Source organism: Sceloporus occidentalis, unplaced genomic scaffold (assembly GCF_023333645.1).
Source record: "Sceloporus occidentalis isolate IW3139 unplaced genomic scaffold, rSceOcc1.0.p SCAF_5, whole genome shotgun sequence".
NCBI lineage: Eukaryota > Metazoa > Chordata > Lepidosauria > Squamata > Phrynosomatidae > Sceloporus > Sceloporus occidentalis.
Window position 1 is genome coordinate 67,196,565 of NW_028316985.1, and position 12,725 is coordinate 67,209,289.

Genomic DNA, 12,725 nt, shown 5'->3' on the forward strand with positions numbered 1-12,725 from the left:
TATTGAATTTAATGCTAAATTTTCTCATATATATGTGAGATGTGTATATGTGTGTGTGTGTATATACACACATGCACAGAGAGAGCGAGACTCACAAGACACACAGCTGTGATTTCAAGAAAGAAGATTAACTAAGTAAAGGCATTGGCAGCCCTCTTAAATTGCATTAATTTTGCCACCTTTCTTTCCCTGCCCCCACCCTTTTTGTGTCTGATTTAGAATGCAGTACGACATAATCTTAGCCTGCACAAGTGTTTTGTTCGAGTAGAAAATGTTAAAGGAGCAGTATGGACAGTGGATGAAGTAGAATATCAGAAGCGAAGGTCACAAAAGATAACGGGGTATGTGTTATGAGGTGGAGGGTGGGTTCCCTCCCTTTCTTCTTTCAGCTGAGTTACATTGTTACTCTCTTACCCAGATGTTTCATGTGAATGCTGTAGCTTGAGAACCAAAACGCAAATAAGTTCAGAATACATCTAAGCTAAATAGGTATTTCTGTGCTTTGTGTTTTTAAAAGGTACTGTTATTTATTATTATTCTAAAAAGAGTCCCCTTCCACCCCGTTTTTCTGTTAACTGATTTTAAAATGCAATGTAGCTAGGTGCAAATGAAAGCGATTAAACTTCTTTGGACTTTTTTTTAAAAAAGGTGCATGTACATTTTGCCATGTGTTTATTATTTTAAACCCATCTGTTAGAAGCCTTTCTACCCTGCATTAAGATTGTTCTATGTTACATGTGCTTTCCATGTGTTAGCACTTGATATTAGTTTGCATTGTACAGTAAATCTTTGACCAAACTGGGGAGTCATTCAAATTCATTTGACATATTGAGTATTCAGAACCCACATTTATAACCTGAAAAGTAATCTTTCCCAATGAGGGCAATATTAATAGAAAGAGCTTCTGGAAAAATGCTTCCAATTGAATGAACTGTGTTCAATTTTATGTTAATATATAATCATGAAAATACCAGCAAATGCAAACAGTTTTTCCTGCTTTCCTTTCATGGAGGCATAATATTCAATAGAACTCTTACAATTATTTGTCTTCCTTTAATGGCAATACAATATTTAAATGGCATTGCAGATATTTGTAGATTGCAAGGCAGATAGCAAGATAGGTAGGATATTGACTGCAGAATAGACAGCAAGTGTTGATAACAGGATATATAGTATTTATATTTATATTCAGGAAATGCATCTCCTCTTATGAATTGCTTCATCATTAAAGCCAGTTCATAGAATCATAAAGTTGGAATTTCATTGCTTCATCATTAAAGCTTATATTAATTACTTTTTGGGAAGCTGAAAATTTGGTTTTCAGCATGGTAGTCTTTTTTCCCTGTGTGCATTCTCTATGTGCATTGTAATTCTTTTTTCCCCTTTCAGAACTACAACCCATCATGTCTTTCACAGCCTACTGTTGTAACATTTCATAAGTTTAAACTAGCAGTCTAGTTGCAAAATTATAGAAAAGGAAAGGCAAAAAAAACCCCTTCTCTTTGGAATTTAAAATGATCTGACCCTATAACTTAGGCTTCTGTAGTCTGTGGACTGTATTTCACAGGAGGGAAATAGTAAACCCATCTCTGAGTATTTCTTGCCAAAGAAAACCCTATGAAATTCATGGAGTCACCATAAGTTGACAGGCAACTTGAAGGCACATACACACACTCACACACAGTTTTATTCATTAACACAGCTATGTTAGTCTATATCAGTAGACAAAGGGATATATAGCATCTTTGAGACTAACTGAAAGACAAATGTTTGTAGCAGAAGCTTAATGCATCTGATGAAGTAGACTGAATCTGTGTAAGCTTATACTACAGACCTCTTTCATTTAGGCTCAAGGGTGCTACAAGATTCCATTTTAGGCCCCTATGTTGATGCTCCTTGTTAGTTGTGGTTATAAACTTTGTACCTAACTCAACGAACATTCAGCTTTTTAGTACAGAAAGTCAGAAAATCTCAGTACAAGTAAAATATTCATTATTCACTGTTATTTTCCCTCTTAATGGGGAGCATCACAGAGATCAAATTATTGTCAGTATTGTGATCCTTTGATGCGGACACTACTTAGGTTAGTAAATTGAAATCCCACCAATACATTTTCTAGATCTGCTTTGTTTTCTGTATCTGAGGTGAGGATTTTTGCATGAAGATGCTGTGCCACCCTGCAGCCTTTTTTAAAAAAAGAAAAGAAAACTAACTTAGAATTTTTTTTTATTTTCAGAAGCCCAACGTTAGTGAAAAACATACCCACCAGCTTAGGCTATGGAGCAGCACTTAATGCAAGCTTACAGGTAAAACTATGTTTATTTCTTTTACATGTCCTGTTCATTCTGGCTGTGTTGTTCCCTGTTATGAAATGGAGCTCTCCATGTATATGTGGTTATGATGGGTAATGGTAATAAGTGGGTTAATTTTCCAAATAAGTTGTATTACCTAGCACGGCAAGAAGTACTAGTTCTAATTCTTATTACTTTTGATGTGAAGAAGCAAGAAGGACACCCTGTGGCAAAATCTGGAACACTCGATTTTGCTGCAAATGCTAGATTGATAGAAGCTTTTGCAAATGCATGTGGATATGCATTAATATTTATCCAAGCAGTCATGAATGATTTCACATCATAGTGTTGGGGAACATGGTGCTCATGGCAAAAACTTTAAAGTTTAATTATAAGATATAATTTTTATGCAGAAAAGGCAAATGTCAGGACTCCTTTATTTTGAGTTAAGTTCTGGTCATTTTTCATAATCCTAGCTGCTGCTTTGCAGTACAAAAGAACAGCATACTGCATGTTAGGACACAAGGTTGAGGGTTTAAGTGCACTTTAGAGTTAGAAGTAGTTTGAAAGCAGAAAACATTGTGCATGTCAGTGTCAGAGCATATTTAATATTTCCATGCAGTGATGCAAGAATATGTGGGCAAGTCTACCATGTCAGATATTGAACAAATGGTCCAAAGATGTTTCTAGTCATCATTTGGGCCTGTTTACATGTATATACATCGAGACATATTAAGCTGCTTCCAAAGATCAAATGACTAACAATTCTGCATCATCTTTGTTTTGCTAGGCTGCACTGGCAGAGAGTAGTTTACCTTTGCTTAGTAACCCCGGATTGATAAACAATGCATCCAGTGGCTTACTACAGGCAGTCCACGAAGACCTCAATGGTTCACTGGATCACATTGACAGCAATGGAAATAGCAGTCCAGGCTGTTCTCCTCAGCCTCACATGTAAGTGTGGTCAGAATCCTTTTATTGGGGAAAATATATTTTTCTGGAACTCTATGTTACTTTACCTGCTTCCAAATGGAGGTAAGAACATTCAGAAATTAGCCATGCATTCAATGGGAAAGTTCCTTTAGCTCATGTGAACAGTATGGACAATATCTATGTAAGACGATGCACCAAGAAATGTCCTTGTACACACCAAAAGACAGCATTTCTCACAGTAAATAAAATAGGAAAGTGCTTCTCTGATAGAACTGTGGATTGGGACATTGGGCTGGAGTCCGGTTATAGGTTATATGTTTATGCAATCTCTTTGGTTTGGAGAGACCATATTTGTATGCCAGTATGTTCAGACAGAACATACTGTACTGGTTTACCAGTATCTTCCGAACTGCAAAGCCTTGTCAATAGAGTTTGCAAGAGAAATTGTTGATACAATTTGCAAGAGAAATTGTTCTCATGTTTTTCATAATACATGTTTTGGGTTGTTTTGTTTTTTACTGCAGTTCTGATCATCATTGTATTAATATTCAGAGGAAATAATTTTCCTCTTTCTATCAAACATCTGAAATATTTACTGAGGCTTAGTCTATAAGTCTGGGTAGCAACGCAGTCTTGTTACAATTATATGTAATTTAACTGTACTTACAAGTCCTTAACGCATTTATGGACTGTCACAGAAATACTGCCCATTTATATTACCGTAAATTGCAAAGTTGAACTGTTATCCTGAGTTTACATAGAAGCTAGTAAAGTGTAACTTTTTGCCTGTCTTATAAATCAGTGTAATTACATATTCAACTTTAATTACTGGTGCATCTGTATTGGCAAGGTTTATATGTTATATTTTATGCAAGACTACGATTCCTATTAATATTTAGCAGCTAACTATATCATTAATTACTCTAAAATCTTTCCCCCACCATCTTTTTAATGCAGCTCAGAGAGTGGCAGTATTAAAAATTGATGTATTGTGGATTTCAGAAATGTGTATGAAGCCTAAGAAATGCCTGGCCTTAATCGGGGGTGTCAAACGTGGCAGATTCTTGTTTAGTAAATAGTAAAACACGTACCTTCGAGGTATCATTTCCCAGGTTATTTATATAATAATTAGAGATGGGACATCTGAGTAGACAGAGATATAAGTAGGATGAGTCTTTTTAAAATACAATTATATCTTTAGTTAGTGGTAGTATTTTTATATTTCAAAAGTGGTACCCAGTCTGCCTTTATTATTTAATTTTCTCATTCATATTTTCCATATTTATTATACATGTAGTTCTGGAACAGTAATTGCAAGCAGAGCAGTATGCATTTTTATATTAAATAATCAAAGATGTGCATTTTGATTTGCCTTTTTTACTTTTGAATTTTTCCTGCATTTGATTTTTATTTTATTTCTCTTGCAAGGCCAGTAAATACATTATCTTACAGATAGATTTATATCTCTGAGATCATATACTTAATTACTTTATTTGCCATTCATTGCTTCATCTTGGGGGAGGGGGACCTATATACATACACTGGTGAATATGGATATTAATGAGCTTTAGTGAGTTTCAAACATTACTCTTTTTTTATATAGAATGGAAAGATTTGTCTTTTGGAAGTGTCTTTAGCTGTGTTAAATAATACAAAAGAAGTAGTAAAACTTGAAGTAGAAAGAACATGAATATAAGCTCTTGAGAGCAACAGTACTCTCAAAGAAGTAAAGTGAGCCATCAGACAAAAGTTTTTATATTTTGTGCTGTATGCTATCAACCATGCATTGGGTAGCTTGAGGCCTTTTACTTTTAGCAGTTCTCCTGAGTATGCTAATGCTATCTTTCTGTCTAAAATGCCAAGACAATAAAACTTTAAAGAGCAAACAAGAGTTAGATCATGTGTATTAGAAACAGCAATTTCACAGAAGTGAATGACATTTGCTATTTAGAATTGTTTGGTAATAGTGTAGCAGATCTGTCTCACACCTTCACCCTCTCCCTCTCCTATACTTTCTGAGTAATTTATGGAGACAGTGCATGGCAGGCTCCACATGTACCATATACTGGTGATGGCAAACCTTTTAGGGGCTGAGTGCCCAAACTAAAAGGTCTTGCAGCACCAGGTGTTACCTGGTGCTGGGGGCAGGACTTCTCCCTCTGTAGGTGGGACTTCCACCTTCCCAGGGCGGAACTTCTGCCTTCCGGGGGTGGGACTTCTTCCCCTGCCCCCCAGGGCCTTCAGCTGCCTCTCCAGAGACAGCTGAAGGATGTGGGGCAGGGGAAAAACAAAAAGAGGTGTGTGCCGCTTCCTCCTCCTCCCCCATGCCATTCCTGGGCTCCAGCTACCTCCAGAGAGGCACTTAATGGATGGGGAGGGTCCCCCTGCATCGTCCCCAGGCTCCAGCTGCCTCCAGAGAGGCAACTGGAAGTCGCTGAAGGTCAGAAGGTAGAACAGGTGTGCACCTCCTCCTCTCCCAGTGCCCTTCCCAGCCTTCAGCTGCCTCCAAAGAGGCAGCTGGAGGCCAGGAAGGATCGTAAGGGAGGAGGAACAGGCACACGCCTCTTCCTCCTCCTCCCCTGCCGTATGCCAGGGGAATTGGCGTTGCATGCTATAGATTCGCCATCACATCCATATAAATCTGGTATGTACAAGAGTGGAAACTTAGGTGCCTTTTATTAGTTTACTATTGGACTAAACAATTGGAGGATACACCAATAATTTCCATTCATAAACATCAGGAGGAGGAGCAAAAGCTGTAAATTATAACTGATACAGGGGACAGGTTGTTGTTAACTGCACTTCAGTCGGCCCTGGTTCATGGTGACCTTGTGAATGAGACATCTTCAAGACCCTTTATCTTCCGCTGCTCTGCTGAGGTCCTGTAGATTCAGGCCCATGGCCTCCCTGATTGAGTCTATCCATCTGGCATGCAGTCTTCTCTTTCTACTGCCCTCCACCTTTCAAAGCATTATTGTCTCTTCCAGTGAGTCATGCCTTCTCATGATGTGGCCAAAGTAGGCCAGCCTCAGTTTCATAATCTTGGCTTTCAGGCAGAGTACAGGTTATTCTCTTCAAGGACCTATTTGTTTGTCTTTTTGGCTGTCCACAGTGTCCTCAGCAATCTTCTTGAGAGCCATACATCTCAAATAAGTTTACTTTCTTTGTGTCAGCTTCCTTCATTGTCGAGCTATCACTTCCATACATGGTGATGGGGAATATAATGACTTGGATGATCCTCACTTTAGTACTTAGTTGTATATCTTTGCATTTTAGTATCTTATATAGTTCTTTCATGGCTGCCCTTCCCATTCCCAGTCATCCTTTTATTTCTTTAAGGTAACAGTGATATCATTACATTAAAGGATATGACTATTAGAGTGTTACACTTTCATAAGGACTTTCCTAAGGCTTGAACCTTGCTGTCTCTGCAATTCTTTAACAGGCTTGGTAATAATTAAGACATGTAAGAACATCATCATTCTAAACTATTTAATATTTAATTTAAAACAAATGGGGAAAATGATACAGCTTCAGGCCACCTTGGGAGCATGCCATTGACACAACGCAGGGCCTGAACATGGTCTGAAGCCGCACTAACACCATGCCAAACAAGAAGAACTAGGCCAAGAAGGAGTAGATAGAATCCGTCCCTTCCGGCACTCCAGTTCAGGACCATGGCAGCGTCCCAGATTGGGCCTATACAGTCACCTCAGGCCCAGCACAAATGGCGCCAGTGCGGATCTTTTGGCCTGTCTGTTTAGAGCCATAGTCTTTTTTCCATCATAAACATTATCCTCATTGTCTTCAAGTTCTTCCATAATTTCATAGTTTCCCATAGTGTCAGATGAGGTATTATACAGACATTTTCAAAAGGCTTTTGCATGTACACAATCCTGTCCTTTATATCATATTTCTAATCCTCTCAATAATATAACTTAGCCAATTATCCATGACAGAATACATTTTCATCTCTTGCCATTCATGGGTCAATCTCCTCCAGCATTGTTAAATCTTAACAGGATCCATTACAATAAACAAGTTCATCGGCATCCATTACAAGCATAATGGGACATATCTCCATTTTATATCTATTTTAGCATTAGCCTTGCCAGTTTCTCTGCATGTTTGGGCAGCATGTCTGGGTTGATTATTGGTCTATCAGGTTATCAGGAACAGTTGTCACTGTTTATTGAACAGCATCTTTGTATGTTGGAATCTCACCATAAGGCAGTCTGATAAGAAATCTATCTGGGCTTCTTTTTATGCTGTCTTTACGCCCACTCATCTTGTCAGCTAACCAATCCAAATAACTCACAACTGAAGTGTACATTACTCTTGTCCAATTGAAATAGAGATATCAAGCAAGGTAATTATAATTATTATCCTACCCATACCAGCCAGGATACATATCACAGATGGTCTGTCCAAAGTCCACTCTTGTCTTCCCCCACACACACTTTTTGAGTGCAAGTGCTTCCTGAGCACAAGTGTGCAGACGTTTGGCTTATCTATTTACATTCCAGAGCATCTGGCATTCTTCCCAAATAGACATAAAATCTGTAGTTGCTTTGACACTGAAGCAGACACAAATTTCGATGGTTTTAATTGCCTGCATTAAATTGTATGCCATATTTTACCCTCTGTATATAATGTTAGGTTGAATTCTGTATTTTTAAAGTGACATGGTCAGGGCACAAAGTTGACAAGTAAATAACCCAAGCTGTAACAGGGAGATCTAATAATTTGCCTTTCCATATATTCTCCAGTGAAATCACTGCCCTCTTGAAACTGCTTTTAGCTGTGCATGGCAAAGCTCACAGTCTTAGGATAAAATTGTATGTTTGAGACATCCAAGCAAAGGAGAATGTCTTTTCCCTCTCTGCCTTGTCTTTGATCCACATGGGAGCCCCTCATGCCTGCTTTCTGTAAAATAGCAAGGTTCTGGAAGTTCCTGTCATGGAACTTCACGGGCAAATGTACTGTAAATATTCCCTGTAGGTGAATCTTGGAAATCTATTCTTTATGGAATGGAGCAAGTTGAACTGAATTTTACCTTCAGGTCACTGTACTATAGCCTGATGATTATCCCACTATCAGAAGATCATGTTTGTTGCTGAATTCTCAAGCTGCATAGAAGCCAGATGTCACAGGAACCTGGTTTGTGAAGCAGCTCCTATATGTTAGTTGGGAAAATGCTAACATTTTGCTGATATGGTAAAATTGCCATATGATCATTCTTTCCCTTGAGTTTCATTTGTGTGTTGTTTACTCGGTGTGAGAAGAAATGTACTCTGTCCCTGCATAGAGACACAGTTTTTATTTCTCACATGTTTTTCTTCAGTCTGTGTCAAAATGATGTTGGGAAATCAAAATGGACAGATCAGGAGTACCGGAAAGTATATCGTGAGATCAAATGTTTTTATTTAATATTGCTTTCTGTGTGATAGGGAAGCATTGAAAAGAAATCTGCAAAATTATGAGGATGATATTTATGATGGATAAAGTACTATGTTAAATGGTTTAAATTGATGATGTTCTTGAGGCAACAGATACTTCAACTTCTCTGAACTCTCTGAATCTCTATCCTCTACTGTGTTTCCCTCTCTCCCATTTCTCTGTTGTCTGATCCCACAAACTTAGACCTCATTCATACATTACTAAAGCAGTGTATAATCTGTTCCCCTGGTACATTCCTATTCTACTTTCGTAATGCCCACAGAGAGTAATCATGTAGGTTCATTAAATCATATGGGTCCATTCACCTTGCACATCTCTTCTTTGAACTATAATATACCAACAGTGTCCAGGTACCTGACTGAAAGAAATTGAACTAAAAGATAACATCACAAAGTGATAATGTCTTGGAGAAACTAAAAATGTAAATCTTTGCTTGCATGTGAAAATAAACAATTGGAATTTTTTCTTTCTCCACTGGATGAGATTGAGTGTTTCTCTGCATTTTTTTTCACATTTGAGGCTTTTTGTAAACATTTCACAAAGATGTTTTGGCAAAATACAACAGTTTGCACAGAACAGGTTTCGCACAAAATAATTTAGGCCAACCCCCACCCCACTTTTATGGGATAAGGTTTTTCTGTCCAGTATTGGACAGAGTGGTGACAGGTTTTTCAGTGGGGCCTTTTGATATGTTGAACCAGTCTTTCTTATCAAGGGTGAGGAAAGTTGTGAATATCCTTTGCAGCATAGAGAGATAAACAGAAAAGAAAAAGAATCAAGACATCGATATAAATCCAATTATTAGTCCCAACTAAAATAGAAGCACTGAATCAATGGGAATTTGGTAAGTCAGCACTTATGTGAGTCCCATTGATTGAACTGGTCTTCTCTCATTGAGACTGACACAATTGCAGATAGGCTTTTCTTTTTCACGTAGTTGGGCACATGTATTTGTTTTTCATACATAACCAAATGGTTTTCCTGTTTGTTACCTTTCAACATAGATTTCTTCCATATAGTGGCACTAAACCTTGATCTCTCTCTTTGGGATTCCTAACCCATGTGGAGAAGACTTTCAAGACCATTACAGCACGCCTGTGCCATACGCGGCTTTAACCTTACGTGGAAGGTTAAGCTGTGGGAGAGATAATGTTGTGTATGTCATGTCATATGCAGGAGCACTCTCCCATTAAAACCAATGGGTTGGGCATACGTGTTTTTCCCCATACGCAGGGGGTGGGTGGGTTCCAGAATGGATCCCTTGCATATAGGGAGGGCCCACTATATTTCCTAACATTAACTGTTCTTCATTTCTGAATTGCTTCTCTTCACCATTTGATATGCCTTCCCCTATATAAGCTCATCCTGTTTGCATGGGGAGGGGGCAGTTTTGCATTAAATTGGAAAGGAAGTAGAAACATTGGAAATTGTTTTATATTCAGGCCAGGCTTGTTTATCCAATCAGGCTCACTAGAATTTACTTTGACTGGCAGCAGCACTAGTGTCTTTCATGCCAGCTTTAAAGAATTAGAGAATGATTGGGTCAAACGTGCTTATCAGTCACTTGAGCACTTCAACATAAAAGGTTGACATACACTTGAGAATGAAATGTATGCCATAGAGCAATGGATTATCATAGAGCATATACCAAAGATCAGGTGAAAAATGATTGCCAAGGTGTCAGATGGAGGCAGCAGATTCTGACATGCAGTCTTGAAATGCTGCCATGTGTTCACGTAGGAACTTGTTTAGTTGTAAGCAAGGTGCTATAATGATTGTAACAGCCTGTTTCCTGCCCAAGCAATCAGCAGAGAAGCAGTGTTGTATTACCTGAAAACAATGCCTTTCACTCGAATCCTTAGAGAGCCAGCTCTGACTAATTAAATTTTGCAAGATCAAGTGAAATGTATGCATGTGTGAATCAGCCCTGCTGCGCTAGGATTTACGTAGTTTGGGCAAATCCAACTAAGGTGTGTGTAAGGTTCTATTTTGAGAGGGTTTTTCTTGTTTTTTGTTTTGTTTTTTGTCTTCTAGGCACCATTGGCGAGAAACGATTTTTCCGTTTTCTGAATTGTTCTCAAACAGGTAACTCAGAAAAGAGCTGTAAGCTATTCTATGAAGGAGTTTTCTTACAGCCATCCCTGTATGTTACTTAGTCCATGCATGTAGCATTCTTATGCTCTGCTTCATTTTAAAATATTGGAATTAGTTGAAGATGGGTCTGCAGCTCTCACAATCTCTTGTGATGTCTATGCATATATATTTGCGGCAGAGGCTACATTTCAGTGAAACCAGGAGTTAGCAAAAATGTACTGGAGAAGAAAGGAATAAGGATGGAACGTAATCTGAAAAGATGAATATACACAAGCTCAGTCAGTCTTTCCTCCTACACTGTGCAAGAAAGACGAGTTTTAACTCAGCATATATTCAGTTATCCTTCCCTGCTCTTTGTATTTTGCTGTCCTTCCCAACCCCTATCCTCTTTACCTTTCCAACTTTTGCCCAGCCTGGATCTTTCCTCTTCCTCTTGGCAGTTTGATCTGCATAAACATCAAACTTTTTTTTAATGTTTCAAACTTTTTATTCTTTAAATTTCATTTCCAAAGGCAACTGTGATTATTCAGCTCTTAAGGTCTTTTTGAGGTGCTTCAGTCTGAAACCAGTCCATTGTCAGTTCGTTCCCATATCTGATTATTCCAGTCCCCTACTGTTATGCTTTCACGCTACTTACAGTAGGTTACCTATCATTCCAGTTTCGATCCCTTTCATTCTCTTGTGTTTTTCACTTCATATCATTCCCTGTCCCCCTGTCTTTGCATTTTTGTATTCTGCTTTTAGTCCTATCTCATGATACTTCTGAAATTAACTTTGGAGGCTTCTTCTGTTACAGGAAGCCTCTATGATGCAAGATTTTTGCTCACTGGGTGAGATTTGCATGCTGGATATTATAAAATAAATCAAGCAGTGCTGAACCAGGCATTAGGAGAATGATTGAGAATCTTTTAATTGAGTCAGTGATGATACTAGTGCTACAGCATTTTCTGCAAAATACCTCCACCACCAGCTCCATTTAATCTTATTATTGTAATATATTAATGCCGGTTGAAAATGTTATGTTGCAGTCTTTAATTCTGTATTCCTAAACTATCCCTGGAAATAATTCAAAATACATCCTACTGTGTTCTTTCATTGTGCTAAAATGTTTTTTCTGCTTTCTTAATGGCTTCAGCTTGGGATACAAGATTGGACTTCTTAAGATGCTGAGGTTTGCCTGATCTTTTGTACATCAGATTTATAAATAGGCTGTATATGAATGAGCATTTAAGGTTTTAGGAGCACCACCTAACATTTCAAACTGACAAGCAACTTGAGCAAAAAGGTAGCATTCCCCCTTTTTGTTGCATTTAAATCTTTAGTACCTATAGTGATGTTATGGGGCTATGTGCATTTTCATGGGAGATTGAATCTATGCAGTTTCTGTCCAAGTAGGTGCTGAAAGAAGAAATAATGGAGGGGAGAGGTTTAATATATTTTCTATACTGAAGTAAACACTTTTCACAAGTAACATTATGTTCCCCACAACTCCCGAAAACACACACTTTCTTGTTCTCCTCTGTATTCACTATATATTGTTTCACCTCACTTTCAGATCTAGCCTCTTGTATTTTGCTTCCCTGCTCATCAACTCCCTGATCTTTCTAGCCTTATATGCTGTCTCTCAGCAGCCACTGCCAGCCCTTTATCATTTCCTCTTTAGTTGTTTAAATGTTACATGCCTTTGATCGAACAGTTGATGTTCCTTTTTTATATAATATTCTAACCCCCCATTTGTTGCACTTTTTCAATTCTTTCTACTTCCTCTTAACAAAAAGATCGCTCTAGAGATACAGTGCCTGCAGCGGTCTTATGCTGAAAAGTGTCATATCCCAATAGTATGGATTGTGGAAGTTTGCAAGATCCTTCGGGGTTTTGTGGGATCTATATAGAAGTAAAATGCATGGATGCTTTATTCCATCTTCTTTTGAATTCTTAACAATTGGA

General features: G+C 38.1%; 1 protein-coding gene across 1 annotated transcript in view; it reads left to right on the plus strand.

The window, feature by feature from the left end:
* FOXP2 (forkhead box P2) overlaps positions 1 to 12,725 on the plus strand; it is a 475,962-nt gene that overhangs the window by 437,012 nt on the left and 26,225 nt on the right. The window contains exons 16-18 of the mRNA XM_089524323.1: positions 220 to 341; positions 2,237 to 2,306; positions 3,082 to 3,245. Coding sequence (XP_089380449.1) covers positions 220 to 341; positions 2,237 to 2,306; positions 3,082 to 3,245 — 356 coding nt within the window. The remainder of the gene's footprint in view (positions 1 to 219; positions 342 to 2,236; positions 2,307 to 3,081; positions 3,246 to 12,725) is intronic.